Genomic DNA, 22,079 nt, shown 5'->3' with positions numbered 1-22,079 from the left:
ATTCTTCAGGAGTTGATGTCAGGGCCTCTGTTAGATCAATCCTACATATTTTTGTTATTTCACTGTGACAGTTTTAAAAAGCCCAGACCCTGAGTTTAGTTAACTCCTTGCTCTGAAGCTGAAGGATTTTATGTTTGCATTAAATAAAAGTTGAAATTTTGTGCATCAAACTCTGATGTCAGACAACTTCAGCCCCAAAACTGAATTTTTCAGCCATAACCAAGTATTTAAATCCCATGTAGTAACCACAGGCATCACTACCATTAGCAAACAAATGAAATTTGCCCATTGCTAGACAGGAAAGATGTCATGTTCCCATAAAGGCAGGGGAGCTGCTGATTCCAGCAGAGAGCTCCTTAGTAAGCCAAAATGAAACTAAATCTGGCTCTGAGCCTTTCTGTGCTCATTTAAATATGTGTATATATATACACACATACACTCACATATATATATATCTCTTTCTCACTTTTTATTCACACACGCACACTCCTCCTTTCTTCCTCCCTCCTTTTCATTCCTCAAAAGAACCCTGCTGAGGAGCAGTAGTCAGCAGAAAGGAGGAGCTTTATGTATACCATGGCAGTGCCATCAGTGTTTTGAACTCTTAAAGAAGGTGCCATGGAGTTGTTTGTTCCCCCTGCAGTTAGAGGGTCATGCCAGTGGGGACCTAGGGACAGCTCAGCCTTGCTGTACATGGGGATGGTGACAGTGGTGTCCTTATGCTTCCCATCAGGGCATTGGTGGTGGGACTGAGCTTGGTTTTGCTGCTTTTCCACTATACTGAATTTCCTTTAACTAACCCTTTTCTCCTTCTCTGTGAGGCCTGCTGGAGGAACCTGTAGCACATGGCTGCAGCCTTCTACTCTCTTTTTCCATGGGGCCCTGCAGCCAGCCTTGACTTTCTGGCTGTAGAGCTCTCCCAGCAGTGAGATGCAAGGGGATATAGAGGCTGAAGGCATGGTTGATGGTCCTGACTGTCTATCATCAGCTGAAAACAAATGCAAAATACATTGTACCTGACCCAAATAGCCCTTTTTATTGTGTTGACTCTTAGATCTGTACACAGAACTTTTTTTCAAGTGAGTGTACAGTAATGTGCTTCGAAAGATTCCGTTTGTTGTTGCTATAATACTGTGTTGAGTACCTACTGAAATATCTTCAAGTTACTAATGAAAGCCTACTTTGGAGCTATTCAGCATAGTCAGTCAGTGAATTTGATTGAGTGAGCAATCTGAATGAGTTTCTCAACCCATTATGACAATTTCCACATGGCCCTGCCAAGGCCTCTACATCCCTTCTAATATTCTGACATATTGTTTACAATGAAAGTGAACAGTTACAGCAAGTTCCAGTGAATGAAGTTCTGGAGGATGCTGGATGTTAAAGGGAATCTGAGTAAGCAGGAGTGTTTATTTAGCTTCCTGCAGGTATCTGTGCCATGGCACTGGGCAGCTGTGTTAAAAATGAAAATGATGCAGTTTACACTTAGCTGCCTTCCTCTTCAGGCAAGAGGACTATAACTGTTTGGAGTTTAGGCATGTGGGGCACTTAGGTGTTGTCCTCTCCTCAGTTCATGGTATGAACAAGGTCACACGAAACAGTTCAGTGCTTCTTCCAGTAATACAACTCTGTGTGGAAGACTTTATTCAGATTTGTGTTTGCCAAAGTCTTCGTAGAGGCTGGTGTGGGGCACAGACATAGCAGCCCTTGCTCTGCCAGAGGCATAGGTAATGCTGTGTAGTACAATTGTATGAGGATGAAAGTGGGGATCGTGCTTTGCAACTGTTCATTGTGTACCAGAACCGTTGGGAACAGTATCTTTTACTCTGCTGGTTCAGGGCACTTTTCATTTCAGTTTATTTACCTTTGTCTTTAATTTTCTTGGTGTCTTTCTTCCCTTTTCCTGGGTATAATGTTTTCGCGTACAGATGTCTCCTCGCTCTGCCCGGCGGCGTTGGTCCATACAAGCAATTAACGACTTCCCGGTACTGTGTGCTGTGCTAATACTGTCCTTGATATGACCCTGTCTTCTGCCCAAGGGCCCAAGAATAAAATGCCACCTGCCTGCCTTTGAGTAACCTGCACAGAGCTGGGGGACTCGCATTCCATGCAGGGCCTAGGGCTTCACAAGAGCAGATGCATGTGTAAGTGGGCAGGGCAGACAGTAGTTTGCAGGGTGCAATTACTGACCTACAAGATGCCTGTTTCACCTGGCCTTGTGGTCAGGAAAGGATGCCAACGGGTAATTTGAAGTGTAAGAAAAGATCAACCTCTAAGAAACAGAGCTCACTGTAGAGGAGCTAAGTGATTATTATACATCATCAACCAACCGGTGAGGTTGACATTAGAGCACCTAATTTCTGAAAAGAGAAAGCCTTGCTGGAGAGGGAGGGAAGATCAGAGCTGTGGAAGAAACAAACTGGTTGAGTTTCTGACAACAATCTGTCATCTCATTAAAATGAGCTGCCACTTCCCAGTGCAATCCACCACACAGTCTTATTTCCTGTATCAATAAATAGAATTTCTTCTTAACTTGCGATCTTCTCCCAACCCTTGGAATTGCACCACCCTGCATTCATTTAGAGTGGTTGCACTTCAGCCACCCTGGCAGGTACTCCCTCTTCCTGGCACCTGCCCTTCCAAGTCTGCTTTGACAGTTGTTTTCTGTTAGCCAGGTCCACATGTCCCTCAAGCTCCAACATCATTCATGAACATCTTGATGATACCAGGATTGCTCAAGCTGTGCTGTACCTTTGGGCAATTACTATTTCATCACTCATCTTCCAAGCATAGACAAAGCTCAGAAAACTCCATTTCAATTTAAAGATGATTTCTTTAAGTCTGTTCGTCTTAATGTCTGCATGAACAACTGTTTTTTCACAGCTGCTGTCCTTCATGCTCTCTTCATAAGACAGCAGGGAATAAAATAGAATCCTGTAACACCTAATTTAACTTGGTATAATAGGATCAAATTTTCCTAATTACAACAGTTCTAAGACTGTACTAGCAAGTAATAGGTGAAAGAAACCAGAAGTAATTTACTTGACTCCATCAAGGCTTTTTGCAAAGAGCCAGTAAAGAGATGTGAGCAGCAGAGGCAAGAAATGAAGTTCTCTCTTGAATCAGGAGCAGACTGAAAGAAAGAAAATCAAGCAAGGAACTTTCCAGCTTGTGTGGTAAATTGTAGAGCACAAAAGCCACAGTTTAATTCCCTTACCACTGGCCTGGAAGGAAGAGCAAGTAGTGATGTGATAAAGTTAAAATTTTCTGTAATGTATAATTAAAAGGGATGCAGGGGTTAGTCCAAGCCTTGAAGGATTGATTGTATTTGTGGATAACCTTTGGAAGAGGCTAAGCTGACTCTCTAAAGCAGGCAGCAGTGCCTAGGGTGAAGACACAGGCATACGTGAGGTATAGGTTATTAGTGCAAATCACGTGCCTTCCTTCTGGAAGAAGAGCTGAGCATTGCTCAAGGTGTTTGGGGAAGCAAGAACTTGGCAAGTTTACAAGAAGCAGTAATTCCTCTTTCTTTCTAGCCTACTCTTCTGAAGTGCCCATGCTTCAGGGCAGGTGCCAGATATTGATTGATGGAAGCTATAAAGAAATATTCCTGCTGTGGGGCACTTGATTCAAAAGGGCCTTGGATATTTTTAGTACCTTTGTGGCAGGTGCCTGATACTGTGGGAGATGCTGCAAATAGTAAATGTTGATTATTTTGAAGAGAAAATTCAGGCAGTGCTGCATGAGCCACACGGGGGAGTTAATCTGTAGGCAGTTGTTCAGAATAAAGGAGCACAGCTTTCTATGGGGAGGAAGCAATTTTTGCATTTTACTTAAAAATTAAAATGAGAAGCAGCTTGAACCTGACTTGAGCAGGTTTAACTATTTTGTACATCACTTATTGCAGCTTAATTTCTTGTCATCGAGTCTGTTCTCTTCTGTTCACAACCTTTACCTTTGCCCTACTAACGCCAGTTTATACCACAAACCCTGAAATTTTGCATATGCTGATGTGAAACAGGCACTTTACATTTCAGGATCCTACTTAGAGCACTGCCTGCCTCAGCAGGATCCAAAGGCACACACACCCAAATGTTCAGCATCCTTTCCGAGCAGGCACGAAGCATTTCGCAACTCCTGCTGCTGAGTATGCAGCGATGATGGTGGTTGCTACAAAGCAGTTGGTGGCTTATTCTTGGGCTGTCTGTTTCTACATGTAACCCATTTACTGCCATCGTTATCACCTCAGATTGCAGCAAATTACAGCCTTGGGTATAGTAGTGCAGGTGCAGGCTGGCTTTTTTAGTCATTATTCAGTGCTGTTCCCTGCTGTCACCTCCAACCCCATGATTGCCATAAATGCTCTGGTTTCTTTCTTTCTCGTGCTCTGAGGAACTGATAAGTCTTAATTTACTTATCACTGTAGCTATTTTCTTTTGTATCTTCCTCTTGTTAAACTGAGGAGCAGCTGGGTAGATGCAGTTCTCCTTGGCATGGATTCTAGGCTTCAGAAAGAGCTAGAAATGTCGTGGGCAGTACAGAAGACCTGTGCCTTTGTCCTTCAGCTGCCAGTAGCTAGCTTGGTGCATGTTGATTTCTGCTTCAGCTCCAACTGTTATGTTCCCTGCTCTCCATCCTGACCTGTGCTCAAGCCCCTAGGAAGAGATGTGTTTCCTGTTCTACCCTAATGCCCCTGAGCCTAGGTGGCACCTTTTGATTACACCATAGTGGGAGCTCCTCCTGGGAGAAGAGGCAGAATGGGAGGGAGGTGGACCTTGGCCAGACAAACCCAACCTAGAGCTTTCTTTGTCTCTAGTAATCCCTATTAAAACTACTCAGATACCACCTGGTGGAGAGCTACTCCTGTAATTAACACCAGCAATGACTGGATTCAAAGTAGAACTTCTGCTGTCAATGGTGATGAACTTTACCCAATCCATGATGGTTCCCGTACTTCTGATTGTGGGGGTTTTTTTCTAACTCTTACTTGCTGTAGCTGAGGTAAACCTGAATTGCAAAAAACCCAGACATTTTTAATGGTGACTCTACCTGTAGCTTTATGATTTTTTTCTGTCACAGCTTTAGGGGCTTGGAGTGGTGGGCATGGAAGTGTAGTACAAGCAGGGCCTGTGGCTACCAACTAACTCCACTCCTGGAGCTGCACCACTAAAGAATTAGGATTTCCCTTTTTGCCAGTAAATAAGCAATGTTAAAAGGAAGAAAACAGGACAATTTTGTTTTGAGTCCAAGTTTTCAGGGTGTTCTGATACATTTAGTGTTTCCATTTGTCTGGTGATATGCTAAAAGCAAGCAGTGGAAACCATTCATGAGAGCTCTTTTTCATTCTCATCTTCATTTGTTGTCATTCTCCTCCAAAAAAAAAAAAAAAAAACCAAACTCAATTGCCTGTGGAAAGTGATATGTGTTGTCCATGTTTCTAGTCTTGAAATGCCTGTTGGGAGGCTTCTTCAGTCCGCTCTTGCAGGGGACAGGAGCAGGTTGAATCTGTTCCCAAAGACTGGGCAGAGGGAGCTCTCCATCGACTCTGAGTCCTGGGGGCAGCTGGCTTACAGATGGTCAGGAGGTGGCAAGTTGCTCTCCAAATTACCTGCCAGGCTCTAGAAACTGTCGTTGATAGCCCTGCAGAATGTGGTTCTGTGTCTGCAAGCCTGAGCTCAAATATCTGTTCAGACACAGCACAAATAAGTTCTTGCTGCGAAAAGCCTGGTAGCCCTTCCAGGACAGTGCCTGAGCTCTCTCCTCCTGGCATGTCGTTGTGCTGGGGCTCCCAAGCTTCGCTCATATCCTGGTTTTAGTAGCATCAGCAGCTCCTTGCCTCACCTAGGAGACAGCATTTGCTGCCCTGCAAAGGAATGAGGTACAGGTGCCACTGTTACTTGGGAACCTTGCTGTAATACAGCCCACATCCTGCAGCATGGGAAGGGCAGCTAAACTTTAAGGTGTTATCAAAACAGGATTAGCCTGCCCAACATCAAGAGAGGCAGAGCTGATCCAGACTGTGTCTTGATTAGGAACGGATGGACTGAAGAGAGGTGGGTCTCCCACCTGACCCCATTCTAGCCACTTTCCACTGCATAGTGCTTTTCAGCTTCAGGGGACAGATAAGTATTGCAGGCGGATTCCTCTCGGATGAATTAGGGTTTGTGGGGATGTGTCAGAGAACTAGTCAGTCAGGTTTTCCAGAGCACTGGATGCTGACAGCCCTGTTCCTACCAGTGTTTCACACCTCTGAATGTTGGGCACCATGCAATCTCTGCTCCTCTTTACTCTGGGGAGTGGTGGAAGATCAGGGGAATGGTGATGCTGTGTAACATGGGCATCCCTAGAAAAACCCACCTTCACCTCCTTTGAGGCTGAAATGCCTTCTTCATTTACTGTCAAGCTGGAGCCTCTGATCCTCAGCTGTGCAGTGTTCAGAGAAGTTTTAGGAGCTCATCCTTTTTGCTTTTTGTGGCATGTGTTAGTAGTATGCTCAGCATGGCAAGAGCTCCTCAGCACACTGGCCTAAGTTTGGGCCAGGCAGGCAGTGGCATTTCTTAAGGTCATGAGGAGTTTTTTAAGGACATTTTGTGTCTGATAAGGCTGCCCAGGTTCTCACAGGACTGCATGGTCATGGTCAAAAGCCATTTGGCACTCAGCCATCCCAGAGCTGGCCTTACACCCACAGTAAAGGTGACCCTGCTTGGAGATCCAAGTCCTGCTCTTTCTGTATCCCAGTCTACTCTTTAGGAGCACCAGTGTGAGCTTGTGTGAGCCATGTCTGCCTCGCAGAGCCATCAGCACAGGGCTGCCTTGCTGGCCCCTTGAGAGAGGGGCTGTTCTGCTTCGATGAGGTGTGGGAAGCCCAGCATGAGCGCCCTGGGAGAGCCTCCCTAACTCAGCATGAGCAGGCGCTTCCGTGTTGGTCCAACACTGCTCTGTGTGGCAGTGAGGGAACACGCCATAGGAGAGCAGCATTGCAAAGCATTGGAACCCTGCCTAGCAGCCAGTGCTTCCTTCAGTAGAGTGCCAGTGCCTTCTGCCTGTCGTGCTGCCACACATACTCTCGTCCCTCCTCCTCACTCTCCTAGAGCAAGGAGCTGGAAGAGGTCAGGATACCAGACAAATACTCTATGGTGTTTCACATAGTTAAGGTAGCTTTATGCAGCTTGGCTTTAAGTTGGCCTCTGTATCTGTTACAGGGAGTATTTGGGAATCTTGGCTTCTTGTTTCTGTTGCCTTCTGTTGTTTCCTCTCCTTTCTTCTCCCACCTTTTATGTCCTGAGCCAGCTGTAAGTAGCTGTGAGCATAGTATCTACGGATCCTTGCTAGGAAAACTTGGGCCCTGCTTTATCATCTGCCAGTTGTTTGTTTGAAGCTGTTGATAAAGCAGGATGTGGGAGCCCTGTGCTGGCGCTGAACAGGGCTGTTCTCACCGTGAGAGGGCAGACCTAGAGACAGACTGGAGCTGTGGGCTTGCCCTGAGGTGAAGGGCAAGCAGCAGCTGCCTCCCGCATGTCTCCATGCTGACGCTGGCTGAAGTCAGCAGTGGTCTATCTGCAAAGGGTTCCCAGAGAATGAGAATTGAATGGTCCTCCTGCCAAATTTGCCCAGGTTTGATTGGCATCCCGATGCTGATTTATTCTATTATTGGCTTTCATAGGAAAACTCACAAAATATTTTTTGAGTGAGTTTGATCTTGAGCTCGCTGCCTTGACCTGCTTTTCACTTCCTACAGATGGAGATGCTTGTTCTCCTGGGCATGTCATGGATGTTTTCCAGGGTAACACAGAGCCTTCTGAAAGGCAGGTTTGGGTGCTGCTTGCATTGTTCCTGACCCTAGTGCTTTGTTCCCTGTCCCAAGCAGCCCACCCAAGCAGTCCTCTTCCCCAGTAACACGTTGCCATTTGTTCTGCAGAAATCAAGGAGGTGGAAAGGCAAACGAGAGGGGGCAGATGCCAACAACCGACCCATCAAAGCTGCTGGGAAAGTTATTATCCAAGATATTTCCTGCTTGCTGCCTGTCCACAAGCTGCTGGGAGAGCTCTACATGTGAGTACACACAGGCTTTCATCCTTTCCCAAATGAAACCAGCTGTCTTTGGCATTGCTGAGCTTTAATCCTGACATCAGTCAGCATGGATTCTTGAATGTTTCTCTACCTTCTTCCTCTGTTCTTGCCTCACTGCTTTTTTTGGTATCCCACTGCCTGTGAGAGGGGACCTGTCTCCTGTAAATCTGAAAAGTGTGAGGGAAGAAATTTGTCATGGGGTGTGGTAAACAGAGTTTGAAGTGGTGCTTCAGCATTGTCACTGCAAATGTCACAGGCTGAGGTTTTCACCTGCTAAAGAGAGAAATTATCAGTAGAAATTCTTTTTCAAATCTCATGTTAAATGCATAGGCTTAAAAATCTCAGTAAAGGCACATTTTCATTCTGTAAAACTATTAATAGCTCATAAAGTTTTTTATTTTCAGAAGTATCTGATATGTTCCCACTTGGAGTCCTGGTTGTACATGTCAGATTTGTACTGCAAATTGTTCCACTTTCATGGAAAGGATGGAGTTCTGTGGGCATTTTTGTGATTTTGTTGGTTTTGCATTTTTTTTCAACAAAGGGCTTCCTTTTTCCAGACTTTCTAAATCACATAGTTACAAAACCTCTGTTCCTGAATTTTTTCTTTCTTAGCTTTGGTAATACTGTCTGGTCCTTAATAGAATTTCCAGTCTATGGACATCCAGGGAAGAAGCAGGTTTCCTTTCTGAGGAAAGAAAGAGAGGAAAAAACCCCTTCCTTCTTTCCTTTTCTATGTTATTAAAAAGAATATTCTTTAAAAAAACCTGTTGGACCTTTCTTCTTGGGACATCTTGTATAAACAGCCTCACCCTTTTCCATGTACTGTAAAATCTCAAGCAGTTGAAGTGTTGGGAAGATTTCTGATGAGAGGCAGAAAAGTCCATGTGGGTTTCTTCAGTTCACCTTGCCAGCCTGTCAAGGCTTCCCAGTGGGTGTGTTACCCCCTGGGGAACAGGCTGAAGGCTTGGTTCTCTCCAGTGTGCCCCCATCTCCCTCTGGGTCAGCCAGAGCAGATCGATGGGCTGAATGGGAGCAGGACCATGTAACCAATGGCACCAGCTTTTAGGGACAAGAATGATTCTGGACTTCGTGATATCCTGGCAGAAGTTTGGTCTGATACCCTCTTGGAAATGGTGCTGCTTAGAATCAATCCTGGCTAGTGTGGAGCTGGACTCGATGTGTGGTGTATTAGCAAAAATGAATAGTGGGAGGTGGATGGCAGTGATCCCTGAATAACAGAGAAGGATGGGATGGAATCCTGGCCATGCAAAGAGGCTCACATTGATCTGGAGGTTCTGGGCTGCTCACTGCTGCCAGAACCACGTTCCCCCCATTCCTCCCCACCTTCGTAGGTAATATGAGCTGAGTTATGTCCTGTCTTTTCAGACTGAACGTGAATAACATCCAGGAGACTTGCCAGAAGAATGCTGCCTCAGCCTTGACTGTGGGGCGGAGGGATCTCGTACAGGTATGCCATGGAATCAGACCTCTTCCTCAGCGTGCTGTGCTACCCTCCAATGGCTCACTGACACCCAAATGGCCACCAGGGTTCAGCAGCTGTACCAGGAGTCTCTGCTTGGTGAACCAGGCCTGTGGAACAGCCACCAAGGTGGTGTTCACCTCCCTGACTCTGGGCATCAAGAGATTCCTTCCCAGGGCTACACACAGATTCTTTTATGCTGTTTGCCAAACTGAGTGAAACACATTTTTCAGGGAATTCCTGTAGGCAAAGTGAGGAATGCAGCCTGCTTTTGAGTCATCAAATGGGGTAACTGTGCACGGAGTTGCCTAGCTGCTGTCAGCATTTTGATCCGTAATTTTTTTTGTACTTATGTAATTGTTCCCATTGTTTGGCATTCAACTGTGCTGGCACTGGGTGCTAACTGCAGCTATTTTCTCCCAAGAGAGCCTGGGCCCAGGGGCCCCAAAATGGGGCTGGCTATTTGCCTTTAGCTAAAAATAGGAGAAAAATGGCTATTGTGGCCTATGCTTTCCCCTGTGATTAGTCCATTGCAACAGGGAGGACATTTGACAGGACATGGGAGCACCTGAAAGAGATGGGGGGAACTGGCAGTGCCACAGGAGCTGTGCACATCTCCTCAGCATTTGGCTCTTCCTAGAGCTGGACAAGGAACATGCATAGGCTTACCTGACCTAAGCACAAGCTGACTCAAGCTGTTGTCTTGCTTCTTGGTGGGTTCTGCAAGACCAGAAGAGAGAAAGTAGGTCTAGTTCTCCTTTGTCTGTTCTTCCTCTTGCAGTCTGGTTTGTCCACATTGGACCAGAGTTTGGGTGGAGTAACTTCAGCAAGATTTCTCTGAGTTTCTTGCTTAGTTTTCCCTGTCTCGTGTAACTCCAGCCTGTAGTGCAGCTCATAGCAGACATGGAGGTTTGAGTTGCAAGTTACAGTTTCATGTGCTCTGTAGCAGTGTAGGAAGTGGCATCTTTCCTGTTTCCTTTCTGTGCTCTCTCTTACTCAGCTCAGTCCTTGTTTTGGTTTCTCTCCTGTTTCTCTCTCTGGTTTCACAGAGAGCAGCTTTGGGACTGCTTTTTCTGTCTGTTCTTTGTACTTGGAGCATGTGGTTTTTCTTTATTGTCCATGTTGTCAGTTCTCTGATTTCTGCTGTCTTTTTAGCACCATGCTCTTTTTCCTTTCCTGCTCTTTTTTTTTTCCATGCTAAACTAGGAGCTTTCCTTTTCCCTAGAATATTCTAACTGTCCCATTTTTAAAGGCACAGCAGAAAAACAGTCCTAGATCAGTGGTATAGAGACTGACAAGATGGAACCGTTTCCAGAGTAGAGGATGATAAATGAAGGAGAAATTTCGTGTGAAGTGGTTAAACTTTTGAAGCAGAAATGGCAAATTGTGTCCTGTCTGTGCCAGTCTGCATTAGGAGAATAGTGCTCAGTGACACAACTAATCAAAAGGATATTTCTCATGCAAATAATGATTTACCAGTAAACTTTCTGCCACCAGACATCTCTGAACCCAAGAACTGTATCAAATCTAAACCCTTTTGAGGCTTTTGAATATAAAATGCACTAATAGACTATAGACTTTTGCATTTAACCCAAACACAAGGCGAGTGGGACGGGGAAAGCTTTGGTTTTGTGTTATTCTCTGTATTATTTGTGACACAGAGACTGAAACTGTTCCCTGCTGTCAAGGGGAAAAAAACCTAGCAAAACAGACAAGCTCCATTATTATCTGTCTGTGTGTGAATTTGTGCACACCTATGCCCTGGGAGTGTGGTTAATCGTAATTGTAGCTTTGCTGCTTTTCCTTCCTGTCTGCCAGGTTTGGTCACTGGCCATGGTAGCCACTGATCTCTGTCTTGGACCGAAGTCCGACCCAGATTTAGAGATACCTTGGGCACAACATCCATTTGGACGTCAATTACTGGAGTCCTTGTACGTGTCTGAATGCTGGGGGGGGGGTTGGGGAACGGTTGCTGAAGCAGAGCCTTCCATAACTATGTACGTGTAAGGGGTCATTTCAGATTTGGGACAGTGCCATAGCATGGATTTTTTTCTGTCTCAAGCCTGCAGTGCATCACAAAAGGAAGCTCCAAATGTGTTTCTGGCATTCAGGAAACAGCCCTTGACCTTCCACCTATCACTCAGGTCTTCCTTGGTCGGCATTGAGCAATAGGCCAGACACGGGCGGAGCTCTGCTTTCTATGCCCACAATGCCTGACTTGGAGATTTGGGTTTCCTGCTCCCCACTAAACGAGCCTGTTGGTGCAACACCTTTTTTCACTTTCTGGTTCCCTGTTCTCATCTAGCTTTACTGGGAAGTCATTCCAGCAGCCTCAAAGCCAAGTGTTAGCTACAAATGTCTTCCAGGTGGTGAATCTGCTCAGGAGGGCACATAATTAGTAATTGATATTATTTGTCCATCCACGCTATTTGGAAGTGCAGGATTTGTGTGCTGTGCTTTCCATACTGTTGCTTGGCTGAGCTCTCTCCTGCTGCATGGCAGCAGTGGGAGCACAGCACAGGTTGTTCTTTATCACTCTTAGCCTTCAGAGCAAACTGGAAACTTCCTAGCCTTCCAGAAAACTTGCAGAGGGCTTTTTCCTTGTGATCTAGGTGCAGGATGCTTGCACCCAGAGGGCTTTGTCAGAAAGATGTTGTGGCTGGGAGTGAGTCTAATGGCTCCGGTGTTACATCAGAGCATGAGTACTGCTGGATTCCCAGAGCTCCCATCCTTCTCCCACCAGTTAGGGCATGAGCATTTTCAGAAGGTGAACTTGGCTCCTCAAAGGTGTGACACAGAAGCCAACCCAGTCCCTCAGTGCACGTGTGTCCTGTGGGCAGGCATGACACCCAAACCCATGCATGCAACAGGCTTGAAATTAGCTGCCCTGGAGTCTTAATGGTTTTGCCACTGAATTCTGCCTGGTTTCACACTGTCTTTTTCATTTCCCAGGCTGGCTCATTACTCACAGCTCCACGACGTGCAGACCCTGGCCATGCTCTGCAGTGTGTTTGAAGCCCAATCCAGGCTCCAGGGGTGCCCCAGCTCTTGTGTTCCCTTTCCTCAGCGTGCCTCCAACCTGGCCTCCCACAGCCGATACGTACGATTGCCATTTCTTTCCCGTTTGTCTTGGATATCTTTGAACGTCTCTCATATAGATGACATGATTTATTCTCCTTTCCCCCTCAACAGCCCAGCTTTACTTCCTCTGGCTCCTGTTCCAGCATGTCAGATCCTGGAATTGGCACTGGAGGCTGGAGCATAGGTATGAGACTTGGCTAGTAAATAAAGGAATCTCCCTCCCTTCTGAAGGTTTTAGATGGCTCCTGTGGTGGGGAAAGGAGAGAGTTAGTACTGGCTGTGATTGCAGATGTGCTCTGCCAGAGCAGCACTGTGGGGTTTGGCCAGCAAGGTGTGACTCCATGGCTGGAAGTGAGCAGGCCTTGCAGTATCCATGTCAAGGCTCCTGGAGACCTGCACCTTCTGACTTTAGTAGATACTTCATTCAACGAGTATCGAAACTGGCCTCAAAATGTCATCAGCCAGCTAATTTCACAGGGTTCAGGGGGAAAAGCAGTGCTGTGCTTTCTCCTCTCACTGGAAAAACAGCAGCAATTGGAAAGATTGGGTTCTGGGTGCCATGAATATCTGCAGAGGTTTTTCACTGAGCTGCACAGGTGACAAAGACCAGTCACTCCTAGGGGCTCTGGTGTCAGAGTTGAAGCTTTTGGCTGATTCCTAGTGATATACACGGCCTGGGGCAGCATCATCCCTATTAGCACCAAGTTTCAGTGTGATATCCAGGTACCTGTGACATGGGGAAGAGGAGAGGATGGGGGTTAGGGGAGTGGATAATCTCTTGTAGCAGTTATTAGCAGTCATCTATCTCCCTGCCCCTGGGGCAGTACCTTGCATACAGAGGCCCCTTTACGTAACACCAGTCCTGGTAATGAGAGTCCTCCCTGTCTCGGAAAGAGGAACCCAGGTCTGCCCGGAATAATGTTCCCAAGCAAGCTCTATGGGATTGATTGCCTGGTTACTTTTTGTCTAAAGCAGCAGGCAAAAGGGATTCCTCCACATCAGATTTCTGCCTGGTGATCCCCGTTCCCATCTTGTCACCAGAAGTGTAGTAGAAGCACTTGGCAAGTAGAGGCTGGCACTTAGTTCCTGGAGGCGGGGCAGTGTTTGTTGGAATGCAAGGGTGGTAGGACAGAGACAGGACAGAAATGCAGGTGTCCAAACCTGTGGTTTTTCATGTCCCTTCCTGACCCCAGTTTTGAAGGGGGAGATGCACTCACAGCCTCTTGGTGCTTGCAGCAAACAAAGACACGGAGCAGACCTCCACTCCCTGGTTCGAGTCTTCTCCAGATGACTTCCGCTACGGAAACCTAATGTATCCTGATCATCGGGAGCGGGAGAAAGACCAGCATGAGAAAAACAAAAGGTAGGTTATCACGTGCCTTGGGGGTGTTCAGAGGTGCCGTACTTGTGTCTCAGTCACGTGCAACTCCATGGCCTGGTCTCTGTTGCTGCAGTGCAGTACCACACCTGCCCCTAGACCTTGTCATTCACATAATTACTTGAAGAAGCTTCATCCTGCGGATCAACACTGCTGGGATTACACATGATACATCCCTAAGAGGCCATGGTGGGGGCCCCAAAGGTGAGTCCACCCACAGAGTGTGCACTCTGGAGTGTAGAGCAAGTCAAGGCCAGAGCAGTTTGTGTTCAGCAATGTTTCAGCAACACATGGGAAGTACCCTACTTCCAGCAATGTGAGCTGGTTGCATAGCCATTGCTGGAAAGAGGATTGCATCCAGAGTCTCTGAGAGTCAATCAGTCACAAGCCTGTTTGTTCCTCTAGGCTGCTGGATCCTGCCAACACTCAGCAATTTGATGACTTTAAGAAGTGCTATGGAGAAATCCTTTATCGCTGGGGCCTGCGAGAGAAGCGGGCTGAGGTTCTGAAGTTTGTCTCATGTCCTCCTGATCCCCACAAGGGAATTGGTGAGTGGCTGGTCCAGTTGCCCAGGCAGAGCCACAGCTCTGCCTCGGGAGCTTAGGAACATGCAATCTGCAGGGTGGGATGTGTCATGGATGGAATGGACAAAGTTTATCTGAGAGACCCACCCAAGGGAGTCACGAGGGTTTAAAATTGTTATATAGGTGTAATTGAACCTTGGTACCAATTGTTCCACAGGATTAGTGATGGCAAACCAATTATTTCATATGAATAAAATATGAAGGGTTTATTTAAATTGATGAATATAATGATAATCATTAGACTAAAAAGACCTTAATCAGAATTATTTACCACACAGTATACAAAATTAATAGTGCACTGGTTATTAATAATAGCAAGGCTAGCTTAATAATTATCAGGTAGACACTGATCACCCATAGCAATGACCATGGGCAAATCTCTCTCCCTCAGCTTTGAGGAGTGACCTTGAGGGTGTCCCCACCCAAGGTAAGGATCTTCACACACACCTAAGGGAGGTGTGTTAAAAATTTTCACCATTTAAAATTGGAACTGGTCTTTTATGGTATGAAGTGATTGACTGTCAGTCACACAAATTTAGATAAAATGTCGTCCTGCCTGCTCAGCAGAACGTGCTTTATTTTTGAGTTAGAAGCTATCAGCTCTTTGGTTTTGTCTTCTGTAAACATCTGCCTCTCCCTTCCCTACCAGGGCTTTCACATCCCTGTTGATGCCAGCCTTGGTGAGGAAGCATTTGCCTTACCTATCCATGTGATGGGTCTAATTTGGGGTAGTGTGATCAAGCGGGTTTCAGCATCCTTCAGCACTTAAGAACAGCCCCCCCTCCCCCCTCAATCTATCACTGACAGCTTGCAAGTAAGGTAAGATCCAAGCTGTTTTGCTCTGGCTTAGGCAGAGCATCCTGCTACATAGAGGAAGTGTCCATTGGTTACTGAAACATCACTGAAAATGTGGCATTTAACCTCTGACAGAGGTTAGCACTGCTAGTAAATGGGTTTGACTTTTTCACAGCTCTGGGTGGAGGTGAGGCTTGCAGGTGTTGGTTCAAGGGCTTTGTAGACTGTACCGTTTCTCCAGCAAAGCTGGAAATGCACATACTGCCATGGCAGCAGTGCTCAGCTCTGTGCTGATGAATGTCCATTATTCCCTCTGAAATGCCCCGTCTTCATCTCTGATCCTGGGCTGAAGTGTCCTTATGTTAAAATTGCAAGATCTCTAACTAGAGATCTTGCCAGCAAATAGGTAAAGAGGACTTTTCTCCCAAAATACTTTCAGTAGCGTAGATGCCTAGCTTAAGGACAGCTGCCAAATTGTCTTCTTCACAGACCTCTGAGAACAGATGTGCTTGACCTAGGGGGAGAAAAACAGCTAAGGGATGCCAGAGAAAAAGCAGTAGTCTCACCTTGTCAGCCAGGACAACTTCTGAGGAGTAACTGGAGTGAAAACAGGTGACTTAACCCCCAATGCCTTTGCAGCTCCACGGCTGACAGTCTGATACAGGAGGCATTGGGTGTGCTCCGGGCTCTCTGATGAGAAATGGAGGCTATCTTGCTTGCTTAGTGACACTTCCTAGTGGTAAGAGGTGGATGAGACCAGCAGGAAACCTTCATGTGTCAGTGTCTCCAAAGCTTGAAATCCAACCCACATTTCCAGCAGACAGCTGAGGAATTGGGCCAGCCAGTGCCCCAGCACTCCGTTGCCTGTTCCTTTAATGCCATATGGAGAACAAACCAAGATCTCTGAACGCCATCCCATCCTGATGGAGCTTTGAGGCAGATCCTTGGGTAGTTTAAGGGGCTGATCTGCTGAGCAAGGGGCTGTATGCAGGGCTGCTTTGTCCATAATTCCACCAGCACTAACTGTCCTGCTCTCCGTGTGTTTCCTCCGGCAGAGTTTGGCGTGTACTGCAGCCACTGCCGCAGCGAGGTGCGCGGCACCCAGTGCGCCATCTGCAAGGGCTTCACCTTCCAGTGCGCCATCTGCCACGTGGCCGTGCGGGGCTCCTCCAATTTCTGCCTGACGTGCGGCCACGGAGGCCACACCAGCCACATGATGGAGTGGTTTCGCACCCAGGAGGTCTGTCCCACGGGCTGTGGGTGCCACTGCCTGCTCGAGAGCACCTTCTGAGCAGTGGGGACAGCGGGGCACCCGGGAACTGATTGGATATTTAATTCCCAAGCCATGTTGAGTCAGCTCTGCTCCACTCTGTCTGGAGGAGATTGCCACAAGGAGCTGAAGCAGGATGTCCTGGTAATGTGCTGTGGTGATGTTTACAAGTGCTTCCATTACTCCTACGCTTCCCAGGTTGCTTTCAGACCAATTTGACCAAATTCCTTGTGTCCATTGCTGGCCATGGATGTCAGACCAGAAAAATTGCTCTCTCCTGCAGAAGGGTGTGTGAATATTGGTTAGTTTGGGATGAAGAGGTGTTTGAAATCTCCCCTGGAAAGGGCCCACCTGGCAGAGCCAAACTCGCTCCAGCAATGTAGAGTCTTTTCCAGGTGCCTCCTCACATGGGCTCATACTGAGCAAAACAGTTGTTTTACACAATTAAGGCAGAAATAATTCTCAAGCAACAGTAAGCTCTAAAGGTGAGTTGTAAATGGTGCTTGAAGAGGAAATAGTCCATGGAACTGCTCAGAGTTTCTTTGGAAGCAGCAGGGTCCTTATTTTGAATGGCTGTTTACATCGTTTAGATTTCCCCATACAGCAAGAGAAGGAAATGGCATTTTTCAGGATTACTTTTTAAATAGCTTTCTGCTCACTGGTCAGTACCTGTGGCTGGCATGAGAAGCTCAGCCAGGCACCCAAGCTCCCTGCGATTAGTTGCTTCCGATAGTTTTAGTACTGTTAGGCTTTAAGGTGTCTCCATCTCCTGCTCTAACCAGGTGATAAAATGCACTTTAACTTGTCCCTGTCTTGTTGGTGACACTTCCTGGTGACTGGGAAAGGCATCTGCCTTTTGAGTTTGGGATCCACACTATCTCTCCGTAGATGTGGTGTTTTGGAAAGCCTTTGCTCCCTCACTGAGAAAACACAAAGAGGACACTTACTCCATACAGCTCCTTTTGGCTGTTGTCTCCAAGCTCTATGGGGAAAATTATGGATAATTTGAGATTTGCTGCTGTTGGAGTGATGAGGCTCTTGAACAGCAGTTTCTAGGGAAAAAGGGGGTCTAGAAGAATGGTGGGATCCATGGACACAAAAGGTTTATGACTTTTCTTTCTGTGGAGCATCAACTGGAGAATATACTGATGGATCTGTGTGTTTGGGGCCGTGCCTACTGGGCACTCCCAGTGCAGGGATGCTGCTGTGCAGTGTGTGCACACCTGGAGCGTGCAGCCTGTGCTTCTCCAGTACTGGCTTCAGCCTGAGCTTTGGATTTGGGCGAATGTGTGGTCAGGGATGAGCCAGCTGGAGCTATCCCCACCTGTACCAGCACTGATCCCTTCTCCCACGCTTGCCTCCTGAGTGGGGCCATGTGCCATGCCCACTCCCAACCCCTGTGCTAGCTCAGGCTGTGGGATCCTGCTGTGGAATAAACAGATGATGTATCTTAAACAATTAAAACATTAAAATTATTTTTTTAAGTGCTGTTCTGATAGAATTTGCTGTTGTTCTGCTGGTTCTCCCTCTGTCGGGAGCCCCCAGCAGCTCGCCCTCCCAGTGGGTGGTGAGTGTTGCACTCATGGCCCTGTCCCTGCACCCCAAAGCAGGGGGCTTGGTGGTAGCAGAGCCCTGCAACAGCTGTGGGGCTACTGGGTCCCCCAGCCCTGGCTGGGACACTGTGCTGGCAGGCTGGGAACAGACTCAGAACTGCCCGCGGTTGTGAGGCTCCTCTTGGGAAAGCGAAGCCAGGCGGTGTCTGAGCTGCCGGCAAACCAAAGCCCACATCCTGCAGCTTGGGGAGGCCCTGGGCAGCGTCTGCCCCCCAGGAAAGCAGGCGGGTGCAGCGAGGTCCTGCCCGGCGCCACGGCAGCCCCAGGGCCAGGGTGCTCCTTGCCAGGAGCTGCAGGGTGAGGGCTCCCACCCTCCGCCTTCCTGCGTGACAGCCATTCAGCTTGGAAGTATTTTCATTTCCATGCTTGAGTGCTCCTGTAGCTTGGAAGGGAGAGGAGATTTGTTATTTAAAGGTGACGGACCGACAAATCGTGGTATTTAGTGTGTTATTACCGTCCATTACGGTCCATCTCCATAGTATGTGAATGCCCCTGAGGTGGAGCAGGGCCAGCACTTCAGAGGAAGGTGGAAAAGCCCTTGCTGTGGCTGTTTGTGCAGCCATGCACAGGTAGGTGGAATTCCTTCCCGGATGCTGCCAGCATTTCTCTCACACCCCTGCAGCATGTCTGGTGGTTCCTTTGGGAGCAGCCTCACCCCATGCAGAGGTGACTATTGCACGGAAACACGAACGGCTTATTCCTGCCTGCCTGGAGCCGGTGGAAGAGAGAAACGTTGTTGCCTTTGCTGTACGGGACAGCAATAAAAGGTCAGAAATAGGGTGTGGTGGTGCCCCACAGCAGCCCCTTCTTCTGTGCTGCCCACCCCGGACTGCCTGTCCCAGCACCCACTGCTCTTTGGAATAACTTTTAAAGTGCAGAAAGTTCCCCAGTGTGGCCAAATCTCGCTCTGAATTGCAGACTTTAGGGAAGGGAGAGGAGGCCAGCACTGCTCAGGCAGTGAGTCTGGGCCAGAGTGTGCACCAGACCAGCTCTGGGGATGTTGCCATGGTCAAACCAGGTGAATTGGATAGAGCCTTCAGCTGATGCACAGTGCTCAGGAGCATGGTTAGTCGTGCTGCAGGGTAGGGGGTGACCCATGCATGGTTTCTGTGGGAGCAGGAGCAAGGGGGCATTGGATTCAGGCCGCTCTGCATGGGGCAGGAATGAGCCCTTAGTGTGCCGCGTGGGAGGGGTGTCAAACCACTTCCCTCAGGGCATCACTGGTGCCACAAGTTTGCCAGGCTGGACACTGCCAAGGAGAGGAGCTCCATCCCAGGCCACCTCCGTCCAGACAGCCCAGCCAGCAGCGCTCTGCAGAGGTGCCCAAGCACCCCACGCCTGCTCTGGCACCCTTCCCGGGCCAGTGCAGAGGAGGATGCTGAGGGCAGAAGACCTCAGGTCTGACCCTGAAGAGCTGCTTGCCAAAACTTGCTTCAACTGCCTGCAATGTGCATCCCGAGGGCTGTTACCTGTGTACCCATGCTAGCTTTCCCAAGGATGGGGTTGGAAGAGGGACAGAGCTCCCACAACAACCCACGCTGTGCCCTCAAAGCCACTGTCAGCATTTTAAACCCTATTTGTTTTCCTACCGAGGGTGTAACAAGCGTGGTGTGTGTTTCCTATCCCCACTGAGGCTTTCCATGTGTGGAGAAGGAAGTTTAATCCCTGATGATGGAGTTTGGCAGAGAAATGAGGAGTGTTTAGCAGAGAGGGAAAACCTTTCCCCATGGATGCAATACCAAGCCGAGTCTGTATCGGCCTCCTCCTCCTTGGCTGCCACAGCTCCATTATCCCAGCATCAGCCCCTCCAGTGCTGCAGGGCCTGATACTGTCCCAAGCCCAGCAGCACATTCCTGCTGTCTCCTGTGTGCCAGCCTCAGCGTCTGTCCGTCTGTCTGGTGGGGAAACCAGTTCAGGAACTGATGAGCCAAAGCCATTTGGCTGCTCTCTTTTCAGCCAGGCTGATCAGCAGCTAACTACACTCCCCGATCCTGCTTGTCCTGGGGCTGGCACAGTGCAGGGACGGAGATGGGGACAGCAGAAGGGACACGCCATTGGCACAGCCCTCTGCTGCCAGTTCGGCGCTATTATGCTGGTGTCTGCTGTAGAGTTCGGTCCCAGTCCCATCCCTCTCCCAGTGCCACCAGTGCTCAGTGCATCCCTGCTCTGCAGGTGACAGGGTCCCCCTGCTGCCTCATTCTCACTGCAGAGCTGAGGGTCAGCTCACCCACTGTGGGGACACCCTTGTGCCTTGCACGAGGGGACAGAGCCCCACCATAGCGCCCAGGAGGTAACAAGGGTGTATGAGGTGTCAGCTCACAAGAGCCTGGCTCATATCCCTGAGCCCTGCTATGGGGCATTTGAGTACCATAGTTCCCCGTGTGCTTGGGAGAGGATGGCAGCCTCTCAGGTCACCCAGCAGCTTTGTGGGCTGGCAAAGGCTGGATGCATCTCTGCCATGAGCTGTGGTTACAGAGGGTGGCCCTTGGCAGCACGCGGCCCCAAAACCCAAGGTAGGGCTGGACTGCACAGGCAAGACCAGTTGGTGGGGACTGCATCGTGGGGTCACAGCCAGGTGTCCCCTCCATCTCCCCCAGCACCCCACAAAGGGATAGTTTGCACCTGAGCATGCTTGGGGTCTGGGGTCCCTGGTTTGGGATTGAGTGCAGTGGCCTCCAGCTGAGAGCCCCAACTCATTCAGATCTGCCTCTGTCCCCCACCTTGCCCTCATGCTCATCAAAAAATCCTCAATGTCCATCCAGAAGCCACCCTAATGCCCCAGAGGGCTGCACCAGATTGAGCTCACCCACCACAGCCAGGACCACCTTGGCTGTTAAAGGTATTGGGGAACCCCCTTGGGAGAGTGTCCCACTCCAGCACCTCCTTTGGGGTCTCCCAGCAGCCTCTCAGGACTCATCTGGCCCTCCCAGCCCCCAAAGAATGTTTTTGTCCACCACCCCAAAGACCCTTCCAAGGGTCCCCCTCATGTACCCCAGGTGCCCTGCAGCAGCCCCAGCTCGGTGCATGCCCACTCCTATCAGGGTGCAAAACCAATCTGCCCACCCAAAAAAGGACTTTTCCCCTGAGCAGGTGGCAGAGCCATGCCGGGAGCTGGGTGGGAAGGTGGAGCCGATGCCGGCCGCCACAGCAGGTTTTGCATCCACCTTGATTAAAGACCTCAGTGAATGCCTGGCCAGCACCCCACAGCATCCCAAAGCCGGGGGGCTGAGGTGGTGTGATGACCCACCCTTACAGGTGGGGCTGGGGGGGCTCCCCATTCCTGGGATGGCTAACCCCACCTTAATAACTGGTTGCAGCCCGGTGTGGCCGGCAACGCCAAAATTTGCTGGCATGTGGCCAGCCCCTGTGGTCAAGGGTGTCACCCCAAAGCAGCTCCCCCCCACTTCAGAGGGAAAGCTTCCCAAAAAATGCATGGGAAACTCCTTTCTTGCCATTTTTTATGAATTATTTGGCTGTGATTCTTCTGGGTGTTTGGGGCTGCCTCCTGCCCCCCGGCTAATTTCAAACTTAATTAAACACTGAAACAGCAAACAGCTTGGGAGGGGATGTGCAGGCAGCAAGTGACACTGGGGTGGGTTGGCCTCTGGCTTACTCCAGGAAAGACCCTGCTCTCTCATTGCACTCTGAACAGGACTGGGGTTCTGCCTCCCTTGACCACCGAGGACCTTGGAAAGGGGTTGGTATCTTGGGAAGGGTGATTCCCTCAGGGGTGCCTTATACCCCCCAGCTTCATCCCTGCTCCAGGGATGCCCATACTCCAGTTCCACCAGGGGGTACCCCAGTG

General features: G+C 48.8%; 1 protein-coding gene across 6 annotated transcripts in view; it reads left to right on the top strand.

The window, feature by feature from the left end:
* WDR59 (WD repeat domain 59) overlaps positions 1–18,145 on the top strand; it is a 49,245-nt gene extending 31,100 nt beyond the window's left edge. For 3 of the 6 annotated variants that reach the window (XM_048316639.1, XM_048316640.1, XM_048316644.1), the window contains exons 19-28: positions 1,929–1,985; positions 7,919–8,052; positions 9,460–9,541; positions 11,372–11,484; positions 12,506–12,653; positions 12,746–12,818; positions 13,871–13,997; positions 14,418–14,560; positions 14,988–15,023; positions 16,447–18,145. In XM_048316639.1, the coding sequence (XP_048172596.1) occupies positions 1,929–1,985; positions 7,919–8,052; positions 9,460–9,541; positions 11,372–11,484; positions 12,506–12,653; positions 12,746–12,818; positions 13,871–13,997; positions 14,418–14,560; positions 14,988–15,023; positions 16,447–16,682 (1,149 nt within the window). In that variant the 3' untranslated portion in view covers positions 16,683–18,145. The remainder of the gene's footprint in view (positions 1–1,928; positions 1,986–7,918; positions 8,053–9,459; positions 9,542–11,371; positions 11,485–12,505; positions 12,654–12,745; positions 12,819–13,870; positions 13,998–14,417; positions 14,561–14,987; positions 15,024–16,446) is intronic. The other 3 variants (XM_048316643.1, XM_048316642.1, XM_048316645.1) reach the window with 3 other exon arrangements.
* The last annotated feature ends 3,934 nt before the right edge of the window (positions 18,146–22,079 follow it).

The sequence above is a fragment of the Corvus hawaiiensis genome, chromosome 12, assembly GCF_020740725.1.
Source record: "Corvus hawaiiensis isolate bCorHaw1 chromosome 12, bCorHaw1.pri.cur, whole genome shotgun sequence".
Classification (NCBI taxonomy): domain Eukaryota; kingdom Metazoa; phylum Chordata; class Aves; order Passeriformes; family Corvidae; genus Corvus; species Corvus hawaiiensis.
This window is presented reverse-complemented; position numbering and strand designations above follow the sequence as displayed.